The sequence below is a fragment of the Corvus kubaryi genome, unplaced genomic scaffold, assembly GCF_017639235.1.
Source record: "Corvus kubaryi isolate FWS band 111438036 unplaced genomic scaffold, C.kubaryi_AGA036_p1.0 37334, whole genome shotgun sequence".
NCBI classification, from domain to species: Eukaryota; Metazoa; Chordata; class Aves; order Passeriformes; family Corvidae; genus Corvus; species Corvus kubaryi.
In genome coordinates, this window is record NW_024581108.1 from 17,931,729 (window position 1) to 17,959,388 (window position 27,660).

The 27,660-nt window shown below is 42.1% G+C and overlaps 1 protein-coding gene across 8 annotated transcripts; it reads right to left on the reverse strand.

The window, feature by feature from the left end:
- Positions 1-643: 643 nt before the first annotated feature.
- Positions 644-23,309, reverse strand: MKNK1 (MAPK interacting serine/threonine kinase 1). Of its 8 annotated transcripts, XM_042030619.1 has the most exons (15): positions 23,207-23,277; positions 22,512-22,654; positions 22,218-22,307; positions 19,624-19,718; positions 16,514-16,612; positions 15,759-15,856; positions 14,238-14,317; positions 12,743-12,816; positions 9,557-9,661; positions 6,477-6,532; positions 5,825-5,920; positions 4,854-5,048; positions 4,071-4,235; positions 3,409-3,452; positions 644-2,476 (listed from the first exon to the last, which is right to left on the reverse strand). In XM_042030619.1, exons 5-15 carry the CDS (start codon positions 16,608-16,610, stop codon positions 2,248-2,250), a joined length of 1,239 nt encoding a protein of 412 aa, XP_041886553.1. In that variant the 5' UTR covers positions 16,611-16,612; positions 19,624-19,718; positions 22,218-22,307; positions 22,512-22,654; positions 23,207-23,277; the 3' UTR covers positions 644-2,247. The 8 variants fall into 8 exon arrangements, with proteins under 8 accessions (XP_041886553.1, XP_041886549.1, XP_041886554.1 ...); XM_042030615.1 differs by lacking the exon at positions 22,512-22,654 and having other exon boundaries at positions 23,207-23,309; XM_042030620.1 differs by lacking the exon at positions 22,512-22,654 and having other exon boundaries at positions 22,218-22,329; positions 23,207-23,276.
- Between the last annotated feature and the right edge of the window lie 4,351 nt (positions 23,310-27,660).

Consider the following 27,660-nt stretch of genomic DNA (forward strand, 5'->3'; position numbering starts at 1 on the left):
TCATCAGCTGAATCTGACTTCTTGCTTTGAGGCAAAGGAAGATCCAAGACCTTTGGCCCCACTGAAACATCACTCCTGTACCCCTACCACAAGGTCACCTGCGCTCTCTGGTACCTCTCTTGCCCAGGAGGAAAAGGGAAGGAGAAGCAGATCATCTTAAAGCACAGTTCAACTAAAAGCATTTGATGTGAATATGGCAGATTTCCTCTGAAAGAAAGGCGAGTGCAAATAAAGGGCCTGGCACCTGGTTTGGGATTCCTCCTCTGTTCAGGTTTCACTCGAGGCATGAGCTGCACAGAGCACTGGGGAGTGCTGCATCCCACCCCTCCAGGAAAACAACCTTCCCCACCCAAGAGCCACAGACCTCCAAAGAAACTAAAAAATAACTCTGCAAGAGGCACTCAAAAGTAGACTACACACGAGAGCTTAAGTTAACACCTCTTCCCTGCTTGGGGCGCTTTTCTCAGTTCCCAGAAAGAAATCTGAGATCAGAGACTGATAAATAAAATAAATCAATAGAAGAGGGAGGTATGCCTAGTCCTCAGAGACTTCAACTGTCCTAGATCCAATGTCACACAAAGAAGTAATTCTCTTTTCTGTGTCACCAAAAATAAAGAGGAAAAAACCACAAAGAACAGTCAAATGTGTTAAATACATAACTTAGGGCATTTTAATTTAAAAAAGCAAAATACATTTCATCATTCATCAGCTGGCACAACGTATAAAAACATTTAAATAACAACTTTAATATTAGTCACAAAATACAGCATGTTTTATAAAAATAGCTGTATGCACTGGTACTACTGATAATGTAAAACCACCCTGAATAGGCCATGCAAAGACATTCAGCTTTGACCTTTCAATTTCCAAGTGCTTGTTGCATCTGCTACTTTATTCCTTCTCACTCTGCTTGGGAGGGTTTTGTGCTGCCACCCGGGGGCCTCCTCCTCCCCCCCTGCACACAAAGCCTCAGCAAAAGGTTTCAGAAAGGGCTGACAAGGTAAGGTGCATCATGGGCATCTTAGCGCCCAATTTTCACAGCTTATGTTTCAGAAAGTGCTCAACATCTGTGTCCTCCCTTTGGTCACTTAAAATCTTCAGCTTTTCAGCCAAAACCCTTCCAAATTATTCTTGGCTCTGTTGCACCATAGTATTGAAACTGGAAGCAAAAATCTGGACACCCAGCCTGAGATTACTGCAGGAGGCAGAATTCAATGGCTGCAGCACCATTTTTGTACAGTTGTACCTCTGCTTTTGGCATTTCTAAATTATTCAAACACCAAAATTCACTGAAGTCTGTCCACTCGCATTAGGAACTCCAGGTAGGACACACAAAAGGTCATGGAGAAATTCCATTTTATAGAAAGGAAGGTTTAGCTGAAGATAGCATTAATACAATAAAACCCCAAATTAATAATAAAAACCCTACTTAATAGTAAATATAAACTGTTACATAAACAGTCTGTTACATCTGTGGTTACCAGATTTAAGAATGTAACTGTTCCAATGGGATATAATGGACATTAAACTCCAGAAAATTAAAAAAGAGATGGTATGGAGTACATTATAATTAAGGGCAAAGATATGTCAGATAAAAACCCCACCCCTCCCAGTTTTCACCCCACATGCTGACACACAAATCATCAGCAACATAAAAAAACTACACAGCTCTCTCCATCTCTAGAAGTATGAGCAATCCTTGCACCATTACAGTACCATCCTCATTCCACTTAAGCCCAATGAATGCAATGGAGACAGAGATCCACCCAGTCATCATCTTCATTCCTGAGTCTACAGAAAGCGAGGAACAGCACTGGTTGGAACAGTCCCTACTGCTGACAAAAACAGCAGCACCTCCAAAATGTGCCATCAAGGAGAGCAGCCATTGGCAGGGAGAGGCTTGATGCTCTGCTAGGCAAAGTGTGGGTTTTTCCTGATGTTTTCAAGTTTGCATTTTAAACTGTGCTCTTCTAGGAAGAAAATGAGGAAAACTTAGTGATTTATCACCTCAGATAATACAGCAGCAAACTCATCATCTGCAGTTTAAAAAAATCAGTTGAATTATCTTAATGCACTAAATCTGACAGGCAAAAAACATTCCCATAAAAAGCTGTCCCCTTAAAGTTACAACTCACATCACAAGAGCAAGCTCCTAATCAAAGTGTCAGAAGCAGAGCAGCTTTTATCAGCGTTAAAAACCCAAGTAAGAACACAGACTGATCCTGCCCCCCACAGCAGGAAGGAGCTCTAGAAGGCTTTATGGGGAGCTGGCTGGAAGTCGCTGGTTTTGGTGGCGTGTGCCATGGCCCTGCGCTTGGCCAGGCGGGATTTGGAGGGAGGGGACAGTTTCATGGAGCACACGGCGTGGGCAGCACTCTCCTGCTCGGCGCTCAGCTCGCTCTCGTGCTGGGACAGCTGCCGGTTCAGGGCTATGGCCTCGGCAGCAAACAGGGTCAGGTCCTTTGTGCTGCTGTTCCTGGCCAGGGAAAGAAAAGGAGGAGGCAGTGTCAATCCAGGCACTTCACCCACTCGCCCTCACAGCAGAGTATCTGTTTCCAGGCATGTTTATTTCTTCTACCAAATCATTGATACAGCAGGTGAAATGACCAGTTAATATGTGCATCTATCCTCTCTCAGAGGATCAGCAATACATGACAAAAACACTCTGGGATTTTGGAAACAGGCACAGTACTACTCCTCCTTCTGGCAAGGACTTCTGATATAAACCCAGGAAGCTGCCTGAGATGTCATCCCTAATTTCTACCTGTTCTCAAAGGATGGGCACATGGGGCCATACTGCTGTCCTTCTCCAGAGAACTGCAGTCCCACTATAACTGTACCTCTGGCTTTAAGGAAATACCTTTCTGTTGGGAAGAACCACCTGCAACTGCCAGCAGCAAACATGTAGATAGAAACAGATGTGTGACTCAGGCTCTCTGGCATACAGAATCTCCCATCAAATCACCTCCAATGAGGCTTGCCCTGCTCACAGTAAATGGATACTGTGAGTACCACCAACTGCAACGAAAGTCAGATCCAAGTCTGTGTTTATGGTGATTATTCACCCATCAGAAAGCAGGCTCTCTGGCTAATACATGCCTTTATGCCTTTTTCTCCCCCTCCTGGGCAGCAAGCTGACAAAACCATCATTATTTTCTGTCTAAGATTAACACTGCACTGCAGGAATTCCCTCTAATGCTTTTCCAACAAACAAGCAAGATGAGATCATAAAGAAAATTCAGAGCTTTAATATTTCTGATGTTCTTAACAAAATTAGTGCTGTACATTTACGAAGTTCCATTCTCAGCCAGGGATGTCACCTCCTAATTTGTCAACTCCTCTCTCTCACACATTCTTTCAGTAATTATTCTTGACCAAGTTTACACATGTTTAGAAAACAAACGCTACCTTTGAAGAACTTGAGGGGTGGGCAATCCCCTTTCAGGAGCCTGCTAGAAGAAGCAGTGAAGAGAAGTTAGTTACATATTAGCAGCTGGCAACCAAGGTTTCCCAAGAGTGACAAAAACCAAGTAGCTCCCCCAAATCTTTACAACTAACACATATTGCATATAAATTCATTCACTGTGAGCTTACAAATCACTGTTTGCAAAGCATATTTCATAATCTGTCTCCCCTCACAAGAAGATTTCACAGCTTGCAGGTATAAGACTACAGCTTTGGAAGCTCTCCAGAGGCTCTATTCCTTCTTTCCTGAACTGGGAACTGAAGCAAAAAAGGACACTGCTGTTCTTTCATAACCGTATTTACCAGTATTCTGCATTATTGTATTAAACACAATAATTTGTGTACTGCCGTGCTTGCTATTCACAAGAAAGCCATTTAAAATGCACAAAGCAATAATTAAACAAAACAAACACTTAAAGGATGACATATTCATCCAAATATTTACCATGCAAAATAAATAAAGCCACTGTGTATCATTTAATTAATCAAGATATAAGCACCAAGACACACAAGGACTCTAATAAGAAGTTCAGTGACAGGGAACAGCTTGTTTGACCCTTTGGAAGAAGAATAACCCTTAAAATTATACTAAGGGGGATACATACTCCTTGAACCCACGAATGTTGCAAAACTTGAGCAGCACTAAGTCGTTCTTTGGCATCACAAACCAGCAGCTTTGAGATGAGATCTTTGGCCTCAGAGGAAATATGTGACCAGTCCTTGTCTGGAAATTCGTATTTGCCTTCCTGAATGCTCTCAAAAAGCTTGTTCTAGTAAAGGGAAAAATTACTCAATTTAAATACACTGCAACCAGAAGGTTTCTCAGGGGACACTCTCTTTTATCCACCTAATGTGGAGGGCAACAACTGAAACCATCCAGTCTCCTTATGGAGTCAATGGAGAGTGACAGGCAGCTCCACAGAGTGGTTCAGTGCATCCTAAGATGGACACAATACACAGTCTGCTGAGAACACTTCCCCCCACCCCTAAGAGGGCAGCTAAAACACTCAGTTTTTAGAAAGAATAAATTCAGGCCCTGCACGGCAGCCCTCCCAGGGCTCAAATTTTATCTGAGGAATTGCAGTGACTAACATAAACCAGATCAAGGATTACAGAACAAGGCAGGATGGCAGGGTGGGGAAGAGGATGAGGAGAAGCTCTGAGATCTCACATCAGGAGGAAGGAGAGGCAGTTGCCCAACCTTACTTTAGAAACTGACATCACTCAACTTCTATACTGCCACCCTCACTTCTCAGTGACAGATCATCCTCCCAGCTACCTGCCAGGGTCAGGCACAGCTCTCCACTGCTGACACGACAGCAAGTCCTACAACCAAAGCTCACGGGAGAACTCTGCACTCCCCCCATGCCCAGGACATGCACACTCGCCTGGCAAACTCTGCAAACTTCTCCTCTGTCCCAGCCACAGTCCGTGCCACAGTTGCCCACAAAAGGGGGGTACCCACTGAGCATGATGTAAAGAATCACTCCCAGGCTCCACAGATCACACCTCTTGTCATAGAACGTGGCCTCCTCCATGAAGACTTCCACCACTTCGGGTGCCATGTATTCTGCAGAGCCACACTACAAAAGCAAATTCAAGCAAGTTTTCAAAGGGAGGGTCACATCAAAACAAGTCTCAGGTTTATCATTTTCCACTCTTTATACCAAGCAGCTTGGTGCAAAAGCAGAAATCAGGCATCAGTGACTACTAAAGTTCCTATAGTTCTTTAGCAGCACCATAAGCTGTTCCACGTGACTGTGAACCTTTGATCCAAGGTCAAAATATTAATTTACATCTTTCAGGTTTTTAAATCTAATGCATTAGTTATCAGACAAGTGTATCAGGGGAATAGATTTCTGTAAGATTTCTGCAACACTGTCAAGATTTTTCTTTCACAGTAAATGGCAAAAGCATAGGACTGTAGTTTTTCAAACTAATGTGTATTATAAAGCCACACACTGATTAGAGAGCTTGCATTCTCCTTAGCTCATTGGCTTAGCTACAGAACCAAAACATGGGGAAAAGAACACAAAACGAAGGTTCAAAGTCTGCCCATAAGCACACAAAAAATATGCACAAAAAAGTTTCCCCATTTGATTGTGTAAGAGATAAGCAGGACCTATGTGTCACTTGCTGTGAGTGAGAATTAACACTGTGAGCTCCTGTGCTTTTAGTGTATTTGTCCTGTGACTGGGAAAGCAAGACAGTATTTATCACAAATACACACTTGTGGAAATGAACTATCCAGCACTGAGTGTAGTGGCAGTAAGCTCTTTGGAAAGTCTCCTCTGGAGATAAGAAAAGTTGGTCTGTAGTAGAACAAAAAAAAGCACGAAGTCACAATAGGTTCTCTCACCGGCGTTGTTAGTTCAGGAGTTGTTATGGGAGTACATGCACTGTTCAGCTTCACCCCACTGCCAAGATCAAAGTCACATATTTTTACTGGTGATATCTTAAAAAAAAAAAAAGAAAAAAGAGGTCAGGAAGACTGGGATTAATGCAAAATCTATGAATATGTACATATGTGAAGTAGAAAACCCCAGGACAGAAGAGTCCCAAGCAAGACCCAGTCTCTTACAGCCACATTCCACTCCTTGCATTCAGCAGCACCCACACCACCAGCATCTGATCCTGCAACATTGTTTTTTTTCTTTGGTTAGGCAAGTGCCAGTACACATCAGAGCACTTTGGAAACAAGTCATATAATGTGACCAGCTGGCTTCTAAAGGCTGCTTGTCCATCTGGGTACTGGCTCAGAACAGATGAGGCACTAGAGTGTCATTGCTGTGCCCTCTCTAAGGCCAGTTGGCTTTTTATGTCTTAGCCAGATGTTCACATTTTCACAGCTCAAAGAAGAATTTAGTCTCTTTTAAGCTTCAGTTCTGTTAAATTTAGTTGAAGTTCACTAATGGGTTCAAAAGTTTTCAAGGAGAGAAAAACCACAAGGACGTTTTTGGGAACCAAGTTAAAAAAATATAGTTCAGAAGGTTAAGAGACCAGAGGAGCACCTTTTCTGGAGATTCACACAGGATGTTTTCAGGCTTCAGGTCCCTGTGAGCAATACCTGAACAGAGAGTACAAATGTTCATTAGAAAGGATACTCCTCTGTTTAATTTCTCATAACCTCTCTTTATTAGAAGGTTGCCTGGGAGATACTCTAGGTTTGAGCATGCTACACACACCTGTATAAATATAATAATTTAATTATTTTTAAATATAATAATTTAATTGTAAAGTGTAACTGTTAAAAGTCACTGTTGTATCCTGCTATACCTTTATCCTCCTTAACTGTACAGGAGAGTCTGTCAAGCAAATAAGAACCTGCTAACACCAGGCCTTTTTGTTAGCCCAAATTAATTACATTCCTTAAAACCAGCTTATTGAGATGACTGACCTTTAGGAAAGTTTAATTCTTTACACAGTTCAATGAAATGATTTTTGTGCCTTTCACAGTAAAGTTCTTCTTTCCAGATGGATCAACTGGCTTGCTGAACTCCTACCAGCACAGACAGTACTTGAGGCACTCTCCCCTGCCAAAAAGCCCCCGAGTTCCCAGATGAAAATATCCCTTTTGGGTATGTACTCATTGCTGAAGCAAATGAAAAATTAGAGGTTCAGTTAGAGATACAGAAGAAAAGCTAAAGGAAAACAACCAAAGGGCTTCTTCCTTTGACTCCTATCAGAATAGGCAAACCTAACAGGGAAGCACAAAGTTATCTGTGTAATCCACATGCAAGGTGGTTCTGTGTTGTCAAAGAAATTCTTCAAAAGCCTAAGTACACAACTTCTGGAAGTCCTCCATTTAATATGATCAAGCTCAATTGGAAGGTAGAAAATGAGAGGCAAAAAAATCAAATCAAATGAGCAACTTGGCTGTAACTTAACTGGAAGCTAGCCTTGATTTAGAAACTTACACTCCAAGGACACCTGATACTACTTCAGAATACAGAAAGGAAAATCCCACCAAACTCTAAGCAAGGGAGTTTTTAATATCTTTTCTTCAGCACACTCCAAAGACGTGGCTTAAAATATAACATAACAGCAGAGCCCCGATCGAAAGGAATCAGAGCGTTCACACTGACACAGTGCACACGGCTTTGGCACAAAAGATGGCACGATGAACCCACCGAGGCGGCCTGTGCTGACGTTTACAAGGCTGCCCCAACTCCCACCAGCTGGCTTGGCTTGCAATGGGAAAGCCAGCAGTGTCCTTTTTGTATTACTGTTTGAATTCAAATGTCTGATTATGTAACATTTGATTTCGCAGTTGCACAGAGCACTGAGAAAACAACTGCCTTTATACACCCCTCCAGTAGGTTATTAGCAATAAAGCACACACATCCCAAGTGGGTGTAAGGCAGGATTATCATCCAGCTGAGTTTTTAAACTACTCCTGGCAAAAGAATTAGTTGTCCTTGTTCAAATTTTTTTAAAAGCATTTAGCTACAGCACTTCACCATTAAGCTGTGCAATAAAACTGCTTTAATTTCCTGTTTACTTGAGTGTTCTGTATCCTACTTACTAATTATTTTAATGTCACACGGAAGAACCATAAAGAGAACAATAAAATGAAGAGGGGATGGATGTTGCTGTAGCTGATTCTGCAAACCATGTCCCCACTGTCCCAGTTCACAGCAAACAACAAGAAAGCAGATTGCTGCTCTACAGCCGTTTTAATCAATCACCCTCCTCTCATTTGGGGAAAGGGAAATTAAAACTAAAAGCTGAGAAAGAACTACAGGAAGGTATTAGCTGAGTCGATGTTAAACCTCTTGAATGGGGTACCTGGACTTTCAGCTGTTAAGAAACCCACTATAGCCCTGCACATCAAAAAATAATTTTTCCACATATTCAGCCTAAGTTTCCTATTTCTTATATATTCTGTATCTCAAAGTTAAAATCTTCTAAATGCAGCTATTCAAGAAGTACCTTCTCTGAAGATTTAAAGCTGAGTTACCACATAGGCAGGCTGTGACGATTACAAAAGCTCTTAATCCAAACTCAGTTTGGTTTCACATTCAAATTAATTTCTTGTAACAGTCACAATATGGGACAAGATCCATATTCCTCAGGTTTACCACTTTCATCCCTATGCATTGCTACAATTTTCTTTTTAATGGGTTCAACCTGTTGAGGTACCAGTGCTGTGATTCCAACTCAGCATATACACAGTCCTGTGACTTAAAAGTACAGACTACAACTAAACATTTATTGAACCAGGGCCAGTACTAAGCAACTTAGGCAGCAAATGCAACTCTGCTGAGATCTACCAGGCTAATCAGAATGGCAAAAAGGAAGAGAAAAAATGTATCAAAATACATAACCAATCAACAGTCTCCAATTACATGCCCTTCTATTCAGAGGTAGTCACTGTAACAGCAACTGAAGCTGCAAGGCCAGATAATCATGACATAGGAAAGACTTCAAAAGTCTCCATCACATTCAGCCCAAAAATATACTCTGGGATGACCACATTGCACATCAATTTTGGAATTTAAACCAAAGTATTCCCAAGTCAAAAAAGCAGCAGAAAAACACTTTTAAGATTAAAAAAAAAAGTCTCTACAAACATAACTGCTTTTAAATCTAAGCAAATTCCAAAAGAATTGAGGACACTTTCAAATAAATGCTATGGTTCACTTAGGTCTCTCAATTTAACAGTGAGAGTCAAAATGTGGGGGCCAAAAGCTACTAAAAACTATCAGGTCTTGTAACCAGGAGAAATTCTGAGTAATTACAAAAAAGTAACTCTGTTGACCTGAAAGAAGAGGAAATTAATATTATATTAGATCCCTTTTGAGTAAACTTTATAGGGTGGCTTCTGTAACAGGAACAGACTCAACCCTAATGTTAACTCTCCCTGGATGCTGATTTAAGTTTTCTCCTTGAAAAGCCTGTAGCATCTTAACACACCCAATTAATTAAAATACAACAACATGAAAATAATATCATAGAGGAAAGCAGCCTAAGTCATCTGGCATTGCTGTAAATGGAAACACTAGCAAAAGCTGGCTACTTAAAGATAAATGTGCTTCATAACCTGAGTGTACAGTATCAACTAGTCAAGATGGAGGCAGCCTTCTCTCACCTTTTGTGTGAAGAAAATCCAGAGCAGAGGCAATGTCTCTCACCACTTTGCTTGCTTCTCGTTCATTGAAGTGCTTCCTCTTTTGTATATGGGCCAGGATTGAACCTGTCAGGGTAACAGGGGAAAGAGGAAAACCTCAGTATGAATGCTGAACTAGTTCCAAGTATCATGAATCCATAACCTTATTTTCACATTCTATAACAGCCTTTCACAGCAGACAACTTCTGTGGAGCAAAGGGGAATGACTAAGAAGAAAAAGGCACAACTGAGCAGCTTCAACACTTAAGTGCGCTAGAACATAATTTTCAAACAGTGCAGCTCTCTAGTTTAAGCACAGCATGAGAGGCAATCACTTTTTACTGCCCCAGGACATGACTGGTCAGTTTTCCACACACTTGCCAATAGTACCAGTAAAACTCAAACATAGCTAAGGAGATACAGAAACACTTCAGCAAAACCCAACCTACCCCAGGTCATGGGTGGTCATACTCAAACTCTCCTCATTTTCCATAATGTCACCACTGAAACCCTGCACTGAAAGTCAAGGATACACGTTTTGTGCCTCAACACCATCAAAGGAAGAAGAGATCTGACCTTTAAATACACATCAAATTTCCCACAGGCATCAAGGCAAGGCTCCTACACTGACTTAAGGCAAAATTTGCCCAGGGATATAAAATCTGACAAAAGACCTCTAAATTAAAACATACTGAAGGGCTGGTAGCTTGCAGGCAGAGCATCACTGGTATCCCTTTAACAAAGAATAAAGGGAGATTTGATTCCTCATCTTCTTAGAGTGAATTCAATCAAACCTCTCAAAAGATTAAAAATGTCTTCAAAAAACCAATTCCATGTAGTCCACAGAGATCCAAGCCCCTTAAGTAGCCTTACTATTGCCTTTTATTTTCTTATTCAGAGCAGTGTACTTGTAAAAGCACCCAGGCAAAGAAATTCAAGAAGTAACTGCCATTTGTTATTAGCCCCAATACACTCAACACTTTCTATCTCAGGTGATTTCACTTCTTTTCAGTTCTAGATGTGGAAGGAAATCTCCTACTGGGTAATTCCTATTCTTACACCATCAATGCTATTGCCACTCCTCCCCAGTGAGCATTCAGGGACGAGGAAGAACATCCAAAAAGAAGAGATGGACAAAAGACTGCTCAGATATGCACAGCCATGCTGTGTCAGATGAGTAGAGGAAGGCCACTTTGGACCAGGTCATTAGGTATCAAACACAGACATTTTCCCTTGCCAAAACCAACACCTTCTAGTTTGCTACAGATTTCCTGAGTGCACAAAGTTCAAAGGCGTTTCCTGGTATAGTTTTCTTCACACCTTTAGAAAGTAGTAACAGTTCTTCAATGTTTCCATCCCTGTGGAAAAGACCCCACACTTTGCAGGAAACAATACTGAGCCACCTGAAGTGCTCATTTCACTCAGCAGGTTTATTTGAAATTATGTTTCTGAATAGAGGTGATGTTCAAACTCCCTCAGATAAGAATTGTATCGATATCAATTAAAACATACTCTACTGTAGACTTTATATTCAGCCCACAAAGAGAACTCTCATAAAGAAAGAATAGCAGGGCACTCCTGCCACAGTTGTTCCTAACTCTCCAGTACTCATCAGAGAGAAAGCATCATATGCCACCTCTCAAAATACATTTCAGATGGGAAAAAAAAAAGAGGAAAAGATTCTTAAATCATGCAAATTCAATATAATCAGCTGGATCTTAAATCTTTCAATTATAAAATTCTGTCAGATGAGGTTGTTAAAGGGATTCTGCACATCACAGTGAACTGAACACAGATAAAACAGGAGCAGAGCTCCTTCAGTTACCACAGCTATTGGAAGGCAAAGTTGAAAATGGAAAGCCCAAATTATACTCCAACACTGTAAGTAACAGCAGCCTCGGAGACTGGAGTTACTGAAGTAAGGCTTGCATTGAAGATGAATGCTCTCATTCTCGTCAGCCATGCCACTCACATCAGAATCTGCAGTGCATCAGATCTTACCCCTAACTCCCATTAATTCTTTCTTGAACCCCACACACCTAACACTTCAAATACTGATTTTTTTTTTTAAGAGAAAACCAGCCTCAGCCCTAGCTGACCCTGTAAAAACAGTAGCTAAAAGGGAAGGAGTAGCATTATCATCCTCTCAGCAGCCATGCAGGTCCACTGACAACCACAGACTCACAAAGAAGAGGGTTAACTAATGGAAGAATGGGAAATTAGAAAAAAGACAAATGCATATTCTTCTCAATCAAGTCCTATTACAGCTAATTTGTCAGAAAAGTCTGAGCATCAATACAAAGTGCTATGGGAAAACACAATGAAAAGATGCAGCAATTTTGAGCAAAGCTAAAAAAAAGCTTTTACTCAAGACAAATATACATCCATCTCTTTTAAAAATAGTTCTGCATCTATGCAGAAAGGCTTTGTACAGTTTGCTCCTGGAAACCTTCCTGACCAGAGAAAATAGATGATGTTCTCTGGGTATCAGGATACTCCAGAAGCTCAGTTTTCCTTTGAAGGGTTGGCCATATTAACTCATGGTTTTGCACAGCCATGCAATTAGTGGCTACAGTAATTATACTCAGTGCAGACAAATGTGAGAAAATGCACAAAGTGCTTGCTGCAGCTTTCTCATTCCCCAGGTGAGTGGGAAGTGCTGGAGCCCAATGACCACTCAAGCTCACCTGATGGGCTCTTAAACACCCACAAGCACAACTGGTTCTCAATTACAGCAACCCTAGGCACAGGGAAGATGGTTTCCCTAACAGCGTTCCATGAGTTTCAGGAAATGAAGTCAATCCTACGCCAAGGGAAAACTCTGCCAGAGTATATAGATGCTGCACTAGGATCATGCATAACACCTGACATCCTGTGTGTCTCCCCTTGCCTGAAGGTACTGTGACCTACTGACTGTATTTCAAACCTTCCACTTTAAGAGAGCTGATATTTCCATCACTCAGCTTCAGAAAGGGACTGCAAATGCATGACCAAACCCACCAATACTCAAGAATAACCATATTTCAAGCTGTGTATAATACTTCCTCTACTTCTTGTATTGAAATTCTCAAGCATTTAAAATAAGTTCTTCAATTACTACTTTAAAACACTGACACTAACAGGAACCAAAATGATTGAATGAGCAAAGGCACAGTTTCTGCACAGTACCTCCTCGCAGTTTTTCAAAGACCAGGTAGTATCTTGTGTCATCTTCAAAAAATTCTATTAGCTCCAAAATGTTCCTTTAAAAAAAGACACAAAAAAGAAGGGAAATAAAAGGAACAAGCATGGAGTGTACACACAGCCATGAAGAGTTTCAGCATGGATAACTAGGAAGTGCCAGAAGCAACCAAAAATACAAGTTCTAGTTAAACAAGTTGCTTTGGTTGTCTGTGGCATTAAAACCATATTTCCAACTCACACTGAAATTTAAGCACGCAAAATAGACCAGACACCAAATTCAGACAGGATTGTGAGAACTCTGCTACTGCTCAGCTGACAGGAAAGTAACTGATAGTGGGTTATATTTAATAATTTAAAACATTGCATTTGTGCTGAAGGCAGAAATAAAGAAAAAATAATTAAATTGGCATTCTTTCTCTCTGGAAATCACAAAGCAAAACACACAGGGCTCAAAAGAGACAGGCACTTGTCAGCAGGATATTACATCCAGCTCCTTAGTTGCCATTTTTAGACTAACTCCTGCTTAGCTCATGTAAATTCTTTGCAGCACAAACACCCCAGGTTGCTTTGAGAATGTCAAATGTGTAAGCCAGAACTTTTTACATTTAACAGTACATTCAAACCCCCAAATTCTGCATGTGGTCGTGTGAGCTTGAGTTTTTCATCAGCTGTGTACTGGATGACCATATGCTCGCAATCTCACAAAAGAAAGACTTGGTCTGCTCCTCTACAGCACAACATAAGCCCATGGGTTTGGTAAACAAGTTGGTTTTTAAATTATTTTTGTATCTTTTATTAAGTATTTGTTTGAAAAGGGTCAATATAAAGTGCACAACTGCAATATAAAGAACAGCTGTTGTACATACAGTCTAGATTAACAGAGACATCTAGAAGTAACTTCAGAATGGGCTCAAACCCATCACAGAGCTCCCAGAGCATGCTGCCAGTGCCTGCACAGCTTTTCTTCCTCTTCAGGCATCAGCAGCAGCTTTACAGTTGCTTCATCCTGTGGCTATGAAGTCAGCACACATCCAAATGAGAACTAAATTAGCTTTTTGCTGATCTAAGAGCTTCAGTGCAAAAGCAGGAAGGCTGACGCAAGGAGGAGGACAAACCACATGCCAGGGAAAGGAATGGTAAGACTTCCTTTCCACAGAGCAGCTGGTATCAGGTCAGCTTTTGCTGATGGTGAAATCACAGGGGAGAGTGTCAAAATGTTAATTTCTCATCTTGAGGCACTGAAGCACAATCAAGCTACACTGACCCGGCTGCTAATTGAGTGATATAACTTTCAATCTGTAAATAGTTCCCCTAAATTTCACACGTAAGAGACGGGGAAATTCTTATTCTGAATAGGTCAGGTCTAAATTACAACTGGTTTTAAGGAGACTACTGCAAAGCTTCTAACCTTGTCACACATAAAAATTTGAGAACAAATAATCATAACACTCTAAATAAACAAAGACAAGATTATACTTACTTGTTACCCTGACACTGGTACAGAGTTTCTATTTCACGAAAAACCCGACTCCGACTGTGCCCAGCATTTTTTTCAATGATCTGTGAAAAAGAGTTAAGACCTTGTATTTGAAAAATTACTGTGAGAACTATGCAAGTAGCTCTGGAATTAGGTAGCTGTTCCAAGGTTTGAATCTAGGGCATGCCCACTAGAGAAGAACACTCCACCTTTGTTTGTTTGTTTAATTTCTCTTCTGGCATTTGTTTACAGAGCAGAGCAGTGTCAGCAGAGCTCTGGAAGGCATTCAGAGGACAAGAGAAATTAGGGCAGGAAGAGAAGAAAGGAACTAAATCCACACCTTACACAGCCAGTGACCAGTTACCACAAGCTCTTTCTTGCATCATTTTAACTTTGCAATGTGCAGAACAGGATATCCACTTGAGTTCTACTAAAAATAGATTTGAGTCACATCAGACACTGAACAGCCAAAAAGAAGAGATTTGTCATTACAGGCATTTAAGCAAAAAGTACCAAATTCACCACAAAACGAGAGTTTAGTTCATCGTGTAAACTTCATGGAGACCCAATAATAGAACCTAAAGAAAACATACATTCAATCTCAGAGCCATCAGAAGTCACCTTCCTTCACACAGTCCTCTGACTGAAAAAGGACAAGAACAAGAGCTTTCCACAGAGGCTGAGCCTGAATGACTGCTACATAAACTGAAATTACCACAAATATCACCACCATCTGTATCCAGGACAGATGTATACAGCTTTCTTATTTCTGCAGCCTGAGTTCTCTGGTGCAGAACAGGCAACCATTCACCAGTACTACAGGACTCAGCGTCTGATCACATCAAATTCCTAATGCAGAGCTTTGTTTATTTCAACCTTTCAACTTCAACAATTTTACAAAGTACGGACAAAATTCTAGCATCTATAGAGGTGCATTTTTCAAGGGGCTTAAAATTTTGTGCCTATTTTTGACTAGAATAATACATAAAGCTTCCCTATTGCTATTACTTGTGTTTGTAATTAAAAGGGGACTCAGGATAACAACAAATCTGTAAATGAGCCCTAACACTTTACAATGATATTACAGAAGATTGGCCTCTATCTGAAAATAAAGAGACAGCTTTCCATGAACCACTGGCAGTACTTGATGCTCTCTGAACTCGGATCAGCACCCAAAAGTTTGCACTGTTTGGTAGGCCATGCTGTGACTCAGCCTCTTCATAAGAAGAGACAAAGGTAGGACTACAACCAAACCAGGGCATGAGAGGAAAGCTTGCCCTGAGATCCAACCATCCCAGTGAGTTAGTTTGTGACTTTTACCTGCAGCTGATACACCAGTTCACTCTGGAGACATGACACTTCAGGTGACAGGTTTTCTCAACAGTTATAAAACAGGCTCATTTCAAGCACCAAAAATCTCCTAGAAGGTTTTGCTATTACCCATTCTATTGCAGGTTTTCACTGAGATACTCAGAAGGAGAAGACACATCACAGACAGAAGTGATGCTTTTACTCTATACTTACTTTCACTGCATATTCTTTCCCAGTTTGGAGACTGACAGCACCCTGAACTTTAGCATATGCTCCCTCACCAAGCAGCTCAGCAGTCAGCTTGTACAAGTCTGCCAAAGAAATCCAGAAGAAAGGACACATCCATCAAAGTGAATTTTGAAAGTTATTTTAGTGAATAACATCAAGACAAGCTCTTCATCTGATAAGCATCCCTCAGATTTATGCAGTATTAAAGCAGACATGCCAGTCTTAACTATGCTTCATTTTTCACCTCCCTCTTTCAAGTACCAGAAAAATTAAGCTTCCTTACAGCATCAAAATGACACATTTGTTCACACTAGAAATGTTTTGTATCTCAGCAATATCTAGGACCTCAGCCACCTTCCCTGTCTTCGTATAAAAGTCAGGAACCATTTTTTCAGGTGGAAAACAATTATCTCCTTGCTCAGAAAATGCCCACCACACATAATCTACTTGCAGAGATAGTGTTTTAAGTGTAACAAACTTGAGCATTTAAACCTAGAAGGCTACTACCACCTTCATTTGCACTTGCCCACTAAGAAGTTTTGTACTGCTCCGTTTCCTCACTGAACTATATTTCACTTACAAAGCTTCACAGTGTTTATGCTCACATTTGTTCAGTCAAAACATTTTGACATCAGCACTGTTCCTACCAAAAAAAGAGCAATGTTTAGCTAAGAAAACTGAGAAAAACAGCAGAAGCAAAGCAGACTGTAACAATTAAAAGCTTTTAAATTGTCACCAACCTTCAAACTTCCCAGGGACCTGATCTGTGGCTCTGGTTCTTTTTTTCTTTTTCCTTTTCCCACTGTCTGCTATGGGGACAGGCTGACTGCTGACCATCTCTGTGTGGCAGAACATAGAGGTGACTTTAACAACCAATTACTTTAGGAGGAAATGCACATGCTCTTGTGTGTTTAGTTTCTCATCCATCCAAAAGTTTCTCTGCTTTTCTTCATCACAGGCTGCCACCTCTTTTCCAAATATCAGAGGAAACCCAAAAAGGCAATTCTTGGATGCCAATTAATAGTTATGGGGAGACTTGATAAACAAATGTAAAAACAGGAGGAAACAATAATGCATCTATACTGAATCCTTACCTCACAGCCAAAGCATAAAATAACCCACAACAGAACACGTGCCCTGATACCAGACAGCACTAACAGCCCTCACAAGGGCACTCTTCTCTGAGCTGTTCTTCTGTTTCACAAATAGATTTTTTTCAAATCAGCTCAAGAAAATGAGCCTCCGAAACAGCAGGAAGGTGTGGGGAAGTTTCAAACCACTCAGTGAAACAAAGCAACCACAGGAGTTAAGAGAGCAGAGGAGCAATCTAGGTCAGTTTATTCTGCCATAAGGCCAGAAAGAAAACCATTTCTCACAGAACCATAATGTACCTTTCTAAACCACAGATCAGTGGGTAATTTATGCTCCAAAGCAAGAAGTATTTATGGCATTTAGATTTTTTCCTACATTACTAGCTATAGATACTATAAGAGCTTAGTCAGAGATAACAATTCACTGATGCCAGATAATATGGCAGAAAAAACCACCTGCATATTGTTACTGAAGGCCTAAATAAAAAGACTGCCATATTTGTACAGCTAACCTATCTCCAAAAAGGTTAAATGATTCCACACCGAGGTTTTAGGAGGGAGCACTTCACACCAGTCACATCCAGTCAAGTTTGCCTTAACAGTTTAAAATCTCAGCTCAAAGTCTTCAGGGCAGCAACAAAGTACAGCTAAGACATTTTACAGCCAGGAGGAATTCTGATAAAATTAACTTTTAAAGATCTTGTACTAGAGAAATAGCTAAATCCACAGAAAAAGTGTAATTATGACAACACTGATAATGAAAGAGCAAGTCCCAAAAATTCCATCAATTCTCTTTTAACAGAGATTGTGAATAGCAGTTTCTCTGCCTTTCACTGTTTCTAAAGTACTCAAAACATGGGAGAAGCTCCAAGGCAGAAAACATTCCACAACAATCTACCAATACATGAAATACTTTTTCTTTGCTCCATTACATTTTTCTTGTTCATATCTGTCAGTAATAGCTGACTGTGAATGTCACTTAGAACCCACATGTCTGAAAATTTAGGACGTGTTATTTTGAAAGTCCTTTCTCCTTAACAACTTAGTAAAACACTTAAAAATGTATCACCAAAAGCTTCAAGACAAGAGTAAATCCTCATTTTCAAGTCTTAGGCAGAATGTGTTCAGAAATCATCATGTTGGATGACATATGTGCTTTCTTAAATACAGTAATATAAAGCACATTTTACCAACTTCTGAAGAAACAGCTTCTTTTGAACTCAAACTGACACACATACAGCTTCAAATTTTAACATAAAGAGAAGGTGAGCCTTTGATAGCTAATTCCAGCTCTCCTCTTTTTCAATTCCATCTGCATCAGGAATTATTCAGAACTGGGACTGAAATGACACACATTAAACTGCTCAGAGAGAGGGCTGCTCTGCTTGAAGGAGGTCCTTGATTTCCACAAGGTGTTGAACGAGTAACTTTAATGCCCTGACCTCCTACAAGTCACAGCTAGACAGGTTCTATTCCATTTCAAATATCACAGTTTCAGAGCTTGTAACAGACTAAAAATCAGCAAAAACCCCAGGATGTGAACCCCCTATCTTAGCACAGCTGATGTATTTCTTCACAACCAGCTCCTGCACTCTACCAGCTGACTCTGATATTTACAGTCGGCTGTTTAATAACTCACTACATTATTTAAATTCCCTTTAGTCTGACTCAATTCCTAAATTACAAAGAATTGTTTCCCTGAAAACAGGAAGTTCACTAGTCATGTATACAGAAACCAAATGGCTGAAAAGTTGGTATTTTTAACCTGTAATCTTGACTAAATTTGCCATCAGACTAAAGCACGAAACGTTTGCTGTATTAAGATTCTTATTACTGCTCTGGTCTGCTATTTCACATCATCGTGTAGCTCATTTCTGTCAACACAGCTTATCCTTTAAAGGTATCCCAGCTTCACTCTCATTACTCACTTTGTTATAATGAACAACACTTAAGTAACAGCTGGTACTACAAGCAAATACCTTTAGTCCAGCCAAAGAGACTTTTCAAGCTTTCAAAGAAATGCTTTTTTTCTGCAACTGCATAACCAAAGAGTTTCTGGTGACACTGAAGGACAGTGTGCCTCAACCATTCAAGCACTGCTGAGGTGTTCTGCATATTCCAGGAGTGCTTCTGGTGACAGGGACACTGTGGGCTCTGAGGCAGCTCACCCTGCCAGACACAGAGCTCAGGGACAGGACAGACTGCTCTGGAGGGAAATGGCCCATGGACACATCAGGGCCAAGATTGATGTCTTCAAATTCTGATCTGTCCTTCTCCAGTCAGGTTAGGATTATTACTCACAGGGTAATGGAACCAGTAGAATCCACATGGTAAGTAAAATGAGAGCAAGTTTCTGTCTTAGCTGTGGTTTTGTTGAAGTCCCTGAATTTTATTATCATCATCATAACTCTGCGTTGAGGCAATATTTAACACACACGTTATTCAGAGCCTGTGTGGGATGGTAGTTACAGCCTTTCCCTTTTGCTGTAAAGAAAACTTGTGAACAAAGCCAAGAGAAGAAGAAAGGGAACAATTACCACAAGTTTCACTTCATTCAGACCTTAAGTCGTCTTTCGTCTCACTTCCTAACACTCCATATATGAACATGCCAAAATCCACTACCCAGACCTAACTCCCCTCTCATTCTAATCTGCTTCCCAAAGGAAGGAAGGGTATATTTGGAAAACAAGCACATGTGTGTAACAGGAAGCACTTGGAGAACACAGTAGAGATGCCTTTTTCTATCAAGAAGAAGATACCTTGTTTGTGTGTTTGAACTCAGTGGAAGAAAGCAGAGTCCAGGTACTACCACTGCTTCAAAACTGACTCTTGCTTGAGCCAAGTTGTTCTGGAGCTGAAAAGAAACACCACCACGTTACCAGTCAGAAATCATGAAAACACTGCTACACATATTCAGCATGCCCAGAGCCTAAAGGCATTGCAAGGACCTGTTGTGGTGGGCTTCACATGAACACACAGCGAAAGCACACCCCTACAATTTCAATGGAACAAAATGAAAACAGCCTTCAGTCCAGTTTTCCTCCCAGCTCTGTGTCTCCCATTGTTCCTGGACCCTCCCTTCTCCATCAACTCTGATTCCTGTAGATGTGGCTTATAATGAAACTGGATGCACTCAGCAGGTGCTGATTCTACAAAAACCATGTGGTTGCAGGAAGCTCAGAACAACCCAAGCTACCCTTATAAAGCAACTACATAGTGATTAATTGTGTTTGCAACGTTACACATCAAGGGAGATACAATTTGAAGAGGACGAATGTGCAGTGTTGTATGACAGTCCTGTGTCAAATCAGAGACATTATTTTATACTCATTCTGTATTAAGTATACTAATTTCAAATTCTAAGAAGTAAATACTCATACTTGATTTTTGCACTGGTTTGCCACAATTCGTTCTTAGCTGTCAAAAGTTACCTTCTCATTCCACTTACAATAAAACCTTTAGTTTCATTTAATTTGAGTTATCCATGAAGGGAGAGGAACTTAAAAACATTCCAACATCTTCTCAATATACAGGAGCATTAGCATTTTCAAACGAACACCTGAAAGTTCAGAGAAAGCCCAAGCAATCCAATTTCAGGAAAGAGCAAATCTGACAAAATTATTGATCCAGCCTTATCACAGCATTACTGTGACAACTCACAGTGTCACAGCTGCCACCACCCGTCTGAAACCCTTCGTGCTGGGGAAAAGGTTACAGCAACCTTTCTCTTTAGCTCCATACTTCCCTCTGCCATTCCCTCTGCCACACTTTCAGGAGATCAGCGTCGCATCATCCCCGGCTTGCGCAATTTGCAGAGTAACTTTTCGGTACTCCCAGCTAACACTTCCCTCGCAAACTAAGAGGGGGTTTTCTGAAGTTCCAAGTCAAACCCTTCAGCAGTGAGTGGATCTCACTTTTCAGGATAGCACATCAAGTTATTCCAAATAGATTCCTCCCACCCCAGTTTCTTACTTCCCCAGGGTTACTGCTGGGGAAGCAGGGAGAACCTTAATGGAGAGGAGAGCACACAGCATTCCTTTCCCTCTCGTGTTGGAGAAAACAGCGCATTTTGACACACATGCTGCAGACATGAGATCTCCTGAAATCAGCCCGTGTTGCCCCAGGCACACATGCATTTCTTTAAAAGCATTAGTTATCATTCAGAATGACAGCAAAAGAACTATTATCATCCCCACTGCAAAGCCAAAAGGCAAACAAAAGAAGTATCCTGACCCAGCCAGGAGTTAACAAGTAAGTACTACAAATTAGCCTGAAGGTGGCTTAAAAACACACTGTAATCTTTTTTATTTCTTATTCAAGGACAACGTGTCTCCAAGGCAGCCACATGGATGGGAGGATATAACAGGGTGTACTTCACAGGGCTAACAAATAGTTGTGAACAGTGAGCCCTGTTGGGGACAACATGGCACACACACTGGTTACTGCACTAAAGAACATCTTCTCTCTTTCCACACCCAGCAGAACAGTCAAACAGGATATTTAGTGCTACTGACCACTGGCAGCCAGTTCATATTTAAGACTTACCCTCACAGGGCAGTAAGAACTTAGCAACAAAGTTATTTTAAACTCCATCACACATATTCTAAATGAGAAAACTCCTAGCAATAGCACATTGGCTCAGCTACTTCAACTTCTCCAACCCCTAGAGCACTTTTAAATTAAGGAGATATACAATGTAGGTTCTGAGGGCCAATTACTAAACAGCAAGCTGTTTACTCTCTTCTACATCTGATGGCATCAACAACTCTCAGAAGACTGTCTCTGCATCACCAATTAGCTCCTGTAATTCTCCTCAGCTCCTTTGCTACTGTAAAACAAAGAGAAAACCTTCTCAGAAGACAACTTTTCATTTCCTACAGATACAAGATAAATATTTCCTGTTCTTGCTCCACACCCCACCAACGGTCAATGAGATCTGATCAATGACATCTGTCACTGGAAAAAAAAAAAGCTACAGAACACACACCCTTAGCAGAAAGCAGCCTTGTTAGGAGAAGCTAATCTAACTTAATGGGTTTTTAAACTTTGAAGGAAGACTGATTTTTCTTCATTTTCCCCTCCTCTGTGCTTCCAACTGTAAAATTAAGTCATTAACCTCCACTGCATTGTCACATTTGATGTCACCTAAGATTTGTACCAGTGTTTTAACATTTGTTACCAGGAAGGTACTGGAAGGAGAGAGGAAATTCCTCATAGCAATAAATATTTTTTTTGAAGTACAGAGTACTGGTATAGCAATCATACCACAAAATAATGTCATAGAAGCATTTTGGTTGAAAAACACCTTTAAAGAACCAAGAAAGGTTCAAATGTACAAGGCACCCCACTTTACCTGTTAGGCTGCCAAACTCAAACACCTTTAGAACTGCAGTGAAAGAGGTTCAGCTCTGCGGGAGTGTTTTGCCTTGCTTCCATCCAGCACCTGGGAGGCATGAAGAGGAGCTCTGTTTAGTTTAAAAAAAAAAAGGCAAACTACATTTCTTTGAAGTTATCAGAATATACACCAATCTTCCCAAGCCAATTGTGAGGCATAACATTTTATGATAAAGAGGCTTTTAGAAGCCACCAGCCTGTAAATGATTAAAAAAAAAAAAAAACCAAAACAGTGGCTTATTTCTAAACAAACCTGACACTTCACAGCCAAGTGCCAGTGGTGTCAGGGAATGGGCTGATTTTTGGCTATCACAAGTCCTGCTGATGCCAGCAGCCGAGCTGTCACCCAGGGCTGTCCCGCTGCTTCTCCTGCCTCAGAAGGTCATCCTGCTCAAACTAACGCCACAGAGCACACATTAGGCAGTTTTTCAATGTTCCTCGGGGTTCACAACTCTCCCCGACTGATGCCAGCTGAAAAACACAAGAACTAAAAGACTTCTCGTGATCACACCTACGAACCGGTTCATTCACCTTTGCCTGCTCTTCTCCCACTCCAGCAATGTCCTCAATAGAAAGCAGCTGCCGTAGGAGTGTAGAGACTTACCACCCTTTACTGAAAAACCCGCTATGTACCAAACACAGCACTTTAAAGCTTCGGCGAATAAAATTTCCAGCTCCAGACACGAGGAAACTCCCGCACTCCTTGGGGAGGGCCCCCAGACCCAAAGCTGCCGGCCGGAGGGCTGAGGCACCTTCCGGCCGTCCCGCAGCAGCCGGGGCTGCCGCCGCTCCCGGCGTCCGAGCGCTCTGCCCGCCACACTCCCGAACGAGCCGCGGGAGCCCAGCGTTTCCTGCGGGCACGGATCGCGCCCCTGAGGGCTCCCCTCCCTCGCCTCCCCTCAGCTGACCGAGCCGGGGACCGCCGTGACCACAGCCCCCCACCCTCACCTCCATGGCGGCCGCGGGTCCCTCCTCGGCGGGGCGGCACCGCCCGCCCCCACCCGGTGTGCGCCTGAGGAGCGGCGGGAGCGCGCGTGCGCGCGGCACCGCCCCCTCCGCACCCCCTGCCGGGAGCGCGCCCGGCCGCCCGCGCGGCCTGCTGGGCGCGTGCGCGTGAGGCGGGGCCGCGGCTCCTCTGAGGGGACGGGACGGGACGGGACGGGACGGGACGGGACGGGGAGTGTCGGTGCGGGACAGCGGGGAGCGGGACCTGCTCCCCAGGCTGGGCTGGCTGCTTGCAACCTTCTCCTTCCCCCGTGAGCGATATCACAGAATCACTTCGGTTGGAGAATGGAAGATCGAGTCCGGTCTGTGACCAAACACCGCTGTGTCAACGGAGTGCCACGTCCAGTCTTTCCTTAAGCACCTCACATTCAGTAAGCCAGGTGTACGTTCAGGCAGGACAGACTAAGAACGGAAAGGAAAAATAACAACAACCAAGAGCTTGGATAAACGTCGGGAGGCAGAACATGGAAAGCCTGCTGTTGGACAAAGTGTCCACAGGACTCTGGAGGGTGGTGCTGAAAACCTCCTCAGCAGCAACTCTGTATCCCAGCCTCACTTGCTCGTAGCCCCTTTGGGATAATCGCAGTCCTTCTGTATTTTTTCTACTCTTCCTTGAATAATTTAGATGCGGCCTATTTTCCTCCAGCTAATTCCTTACCTCCCCGGAACTGATCCCTCTTTTTACATTAGCAGGAAAGCTTATGTCCCCTTTGTGGCCAATACAGCTACAGAAGAGAGGTAGCAGTGTAAGAGAAGTGGGGAAAAGACAAACATGCCACTCAAGTACTATTAAAAATATTTTTTAACAATTGCGATTGAATTAGGCTTTTAATTTGTCAGTTTTATCCCTTTTCAGGTTGGTTATATTGCCTGAAAATATATTTGATTGGAAAAACAATCAGGTTTTCTTCTCAGCAGAGACCCAAGGCACCTGCTTTGTACAAGATCTCCAAGAGATAAAATAATAGCAGAAATCTTGCTTTGGAGTTTGCAGATGAGTCCCTTCTTTCAGTTTTACAAAGAAAAGTTCTGATCTACTTCACAGGTGTTAAAAAGGCTCAGGAAGAGACAGCTGCCAGTGCTATTTCCCACTGTAAGGCTGAGCAAGAAGGTGGATTCATTTGTGGAGAGGGTGGCAAGAAACAGCTCTTTCCCATATTAACTCAGATTGGCATTTTATGAGGCTATTCTCAGTTTGGGTGCCATTTCAGCTCTCTCATTTTAGTAGAATAAATGAAAATATATAAACTTGGTAAATTTAGAGTTTGTATTAAGGCAAAAAGAATGGATGAACTCCTGTGAGATACTGCTCCCTGCCTCGTTTGTGATGTAGTATCTTTTCTGTAAGGATTTCAAACATCCATGGAGATGCTGGCTTTGCTGGGAAGTGGGAGATGTTGATGCCTAGAGACTGCAAGTATTGCACTGTGTGGCTGCAGGTATCGGAACGATAACGGGAGACTTTGAAGCAGAACCTGATCACGCCTGGGAAAAAATCAAAGTCAATTGCAAGTTAGCAAGCTATCAGGACTTCAGAAATCACGTAGAGATGTTCTAGTTCATTTTAGTTTGCATTTGTGAAGATCTGGGAATTTTCAAACAGTGTTACCCCGTTTCACCTGGGAGATGGAAACTGCCAAATGGCAAAAAGCCTTTAGGACAATGCATGGCAAAAGCCCTTTCCACCTACAGAGCACCAGAAACCATCTTCAAGCTGCCATGAAGTGAGAACAACCTCTTTTAGCTCTACTGGCCCAAACCTTTCAACTCTGCTGCCACATATAGGGTCAGTAACTTGTTGATAACAGTATTTTTCACCCAAAGCCGTTCAATTCCAGCAGTGTTTGCTGTTGTTGAAATGGCTCAGGTTGAAACACAAAATTCAGCTTAGTTAATGAATTACAGCTTTAACCCCTGAGCATCCCAGCACTGTACAGTTTTGGTTTGGACACGCAGCATGATATCCACAACTCTCAATGCCACAAGCTCAGCAAATCCAAGGCAAGTCAAGATGTATTTTACCTACTCTTGGTGCCTTCTCTGCCCGGGGGCCAGGAAGATGCACCACAGTTAGAGAGAGCTGCCAGTGCCTCGCCTGGGTTCAAAGGACACAGCTCAGAAGCAGAGCAATGCCTGAGACAGCCGAAGCCCCCAGGTCCTGGGATGGGATGGGGTTACTGAACATCAGTGGTTTCTCTGTGGTATCCTCTCCCAGGATGAAAGCATCCTTTGTTCTTGCCACCAAGCTGGCAGTATAAACAGCAGAAGCATTGAAGCCTGTTTTCTGAGGGATGCACTCGTGCAAGTTGGTGCAGCATCTGATCTCTAACAAGGTGCAAGCCCAGGAATATTTCTCCACAGCAAAGCCTGTCCCAGCAGCCGTTCCCCACAGGAATCTCTGGTAGCCCATCCAGGTTGAGGATGCTCCCGTTTCCCTCTCTCCCCTCAGGGAAGGTATTAGTAGTCTTCACTCTCCACTAGCTGCCCACCTATTTCCACAACACATCAAAACCTTTTATCCTTGAACGTTTCGGGACTCAAGTCTGTACAACTTCCCATGTAAATCTCCACTTGAACAGAAGTAAAGGGTAGACTGTGTGAGTAGCCCAAATCCACACAACCACATTCAGACTCTCAGCATTCTTGAACAGTATAGATTCAGGGGAGGTCATGCCAAACTTCGGTAGAGTGTTTTCAAATTGAATTCATTGTGGCTTTTAATTCCCATCCATTGCTTTTTCTTCCACCTTTTTCTGCTGGGTTAAAGGGCTCTTACTCAAAACAGCATCTTCTTACTGTGGGAGCAGATGTCTGGTCTCAAAGCAAGGTGTATATACTTGAGTTGTTGTTTTTCTGCCCCTTTTGTTCCGCGCAAGATAACCCAGCTGCACAACACACTTAACCAGAGGGCAAATCTTGTTTCAAGCTAGTCTGTTATAAAGCAGGAGGGCAAAATAAAACAAATTTTAAAAACCTGTATTTTGATTTTCATTTTGTTGTTTTTAATAGAATAGGCATGGTATTTCTGGGAAATGTTTATGCTAATATTTCAGGGGTAAGTCCCATGTAAAGTGAAGAAGAAAGCACCTCCTCAAACAGTATAATTAGCTTTTTAGCTACAATAAATTGTTCTTCCACATTACTTCTCCTTTTATTTTTAATAGCTTTTCAAGTGCATGGATGCTTTTTACCCATGCAGCATGCAGCAGAGAAGAGAAGGAGCCATCTGTGTTGGCTGTTAGGCAAAATAAGAAGTAATTACCAAAGCTAGTTTTGATTTAGCAGTGTTGCAAATGGATCACAGTACTTTGGCCTATGTTTTACTGCTGAAATTATTTCAAGCCTTGACTAGAATTACTCTGCTCTTATCTGCCCACAGCCAAGCACCTGAATCTATATTTAAGCACCTGCAATCTATTCTGATTTTCAGGACACACAGCATGTACTGTTCCCTCTGCTGTTCAAGGAATCTGTACAGGCTTGGCTTCTCTGAAAATTTAGGCAGTTAAACCCAGAGAGGGGCTTATGCAATCACATTTGCCAGGATCAAGCTTCTGTGTCATTCCTTTGTTGTCAATGTCCCTTCTTCACCCCCACCCCACCTCCTAAAACACACCAGAAAAAAGAGAGAAAGCACTGTTTCTTGCAGGAAACCTTACAATTCCCATGTAGTGTTATCAGTAGCATGGGATAGCTCTACCCCTAGAGACCATGTTTCAGTGTTCCATTGGCAAAGCTGTTCCCATCAGGGGACTGGGAAAAATTCTCAAAATGGGCATTAAAATATCTGTATGGATGTGAATGCCAGGCTGAAACTTGCTTTTCCAAGGAGCCAAATGCGTGAGGAGTACTCACAGCTTCACACAGTGCCACCCCTCTGGGACAGAGATCCTGAACTGACTCTGTTTAACGGAGAGTAACGTGGGACTTGGAAAATGTGGCCTTCTGGAGAGCAACAGACCAAACCTTCTGGAAACAAGCAGCAAAATGCTTGTGTCCACTGTTCAAGCTGGTCATTGGAAGCTGTTACTGTGCAGCTGTGAACTGCCCCATCTACCCCCAGCAGCTTCTCAGCTGCAGCAGTGACTTCTACTAGTCCAGGCTGCATTTCATCCTCAACAGTTCTCACTGGACAAAAGGGCTGAGATCTGGTGATGTTACACACGGTGTTTTGATGATATATTCCTATTAGAATGAACAGGGCTAAGCTGTCTCATGCCCTTGGGTTCCCTGGGATATTACCCAGATGAGTAAAAACCTCTTTGGCCAATTTTTTGGAGGCTGCAGTTTTATCCCATAACACTGTACATGCCACATCTCTCTGAGCTGCCCAGAGGTTTAGGCAGTATTTGTACATAGATAAAAGTCTTGGGGCCAGGGATGACCAACAGTCCAGA

Excerpts from the sequence above, each read along its gene's own strand:
- MKNK1 (XM_042030614.1), bottom strand. The coding sequence starts at position 16,628 with ATGTTCTGCCACACAGAGATGGTCAGCAGTCAGCCTGTCCCCATAGCA. Across the intron at positions 14,318-15,758 it reads GGAAAGAATATGCAGTGAAA|ATCATTGAAAAAAATGCTGG; the intron begins GTAAGTATAGAG and ends TCTTTTTCACAG. Across the intron at positions 5,921-6,476 it reads TGTGTGAATCTCCAGAAAAG|ATATCACCAGTAAAAATATG; the intron begins GTGCTCCTCTGG and ends TTTTTTTTTAAG.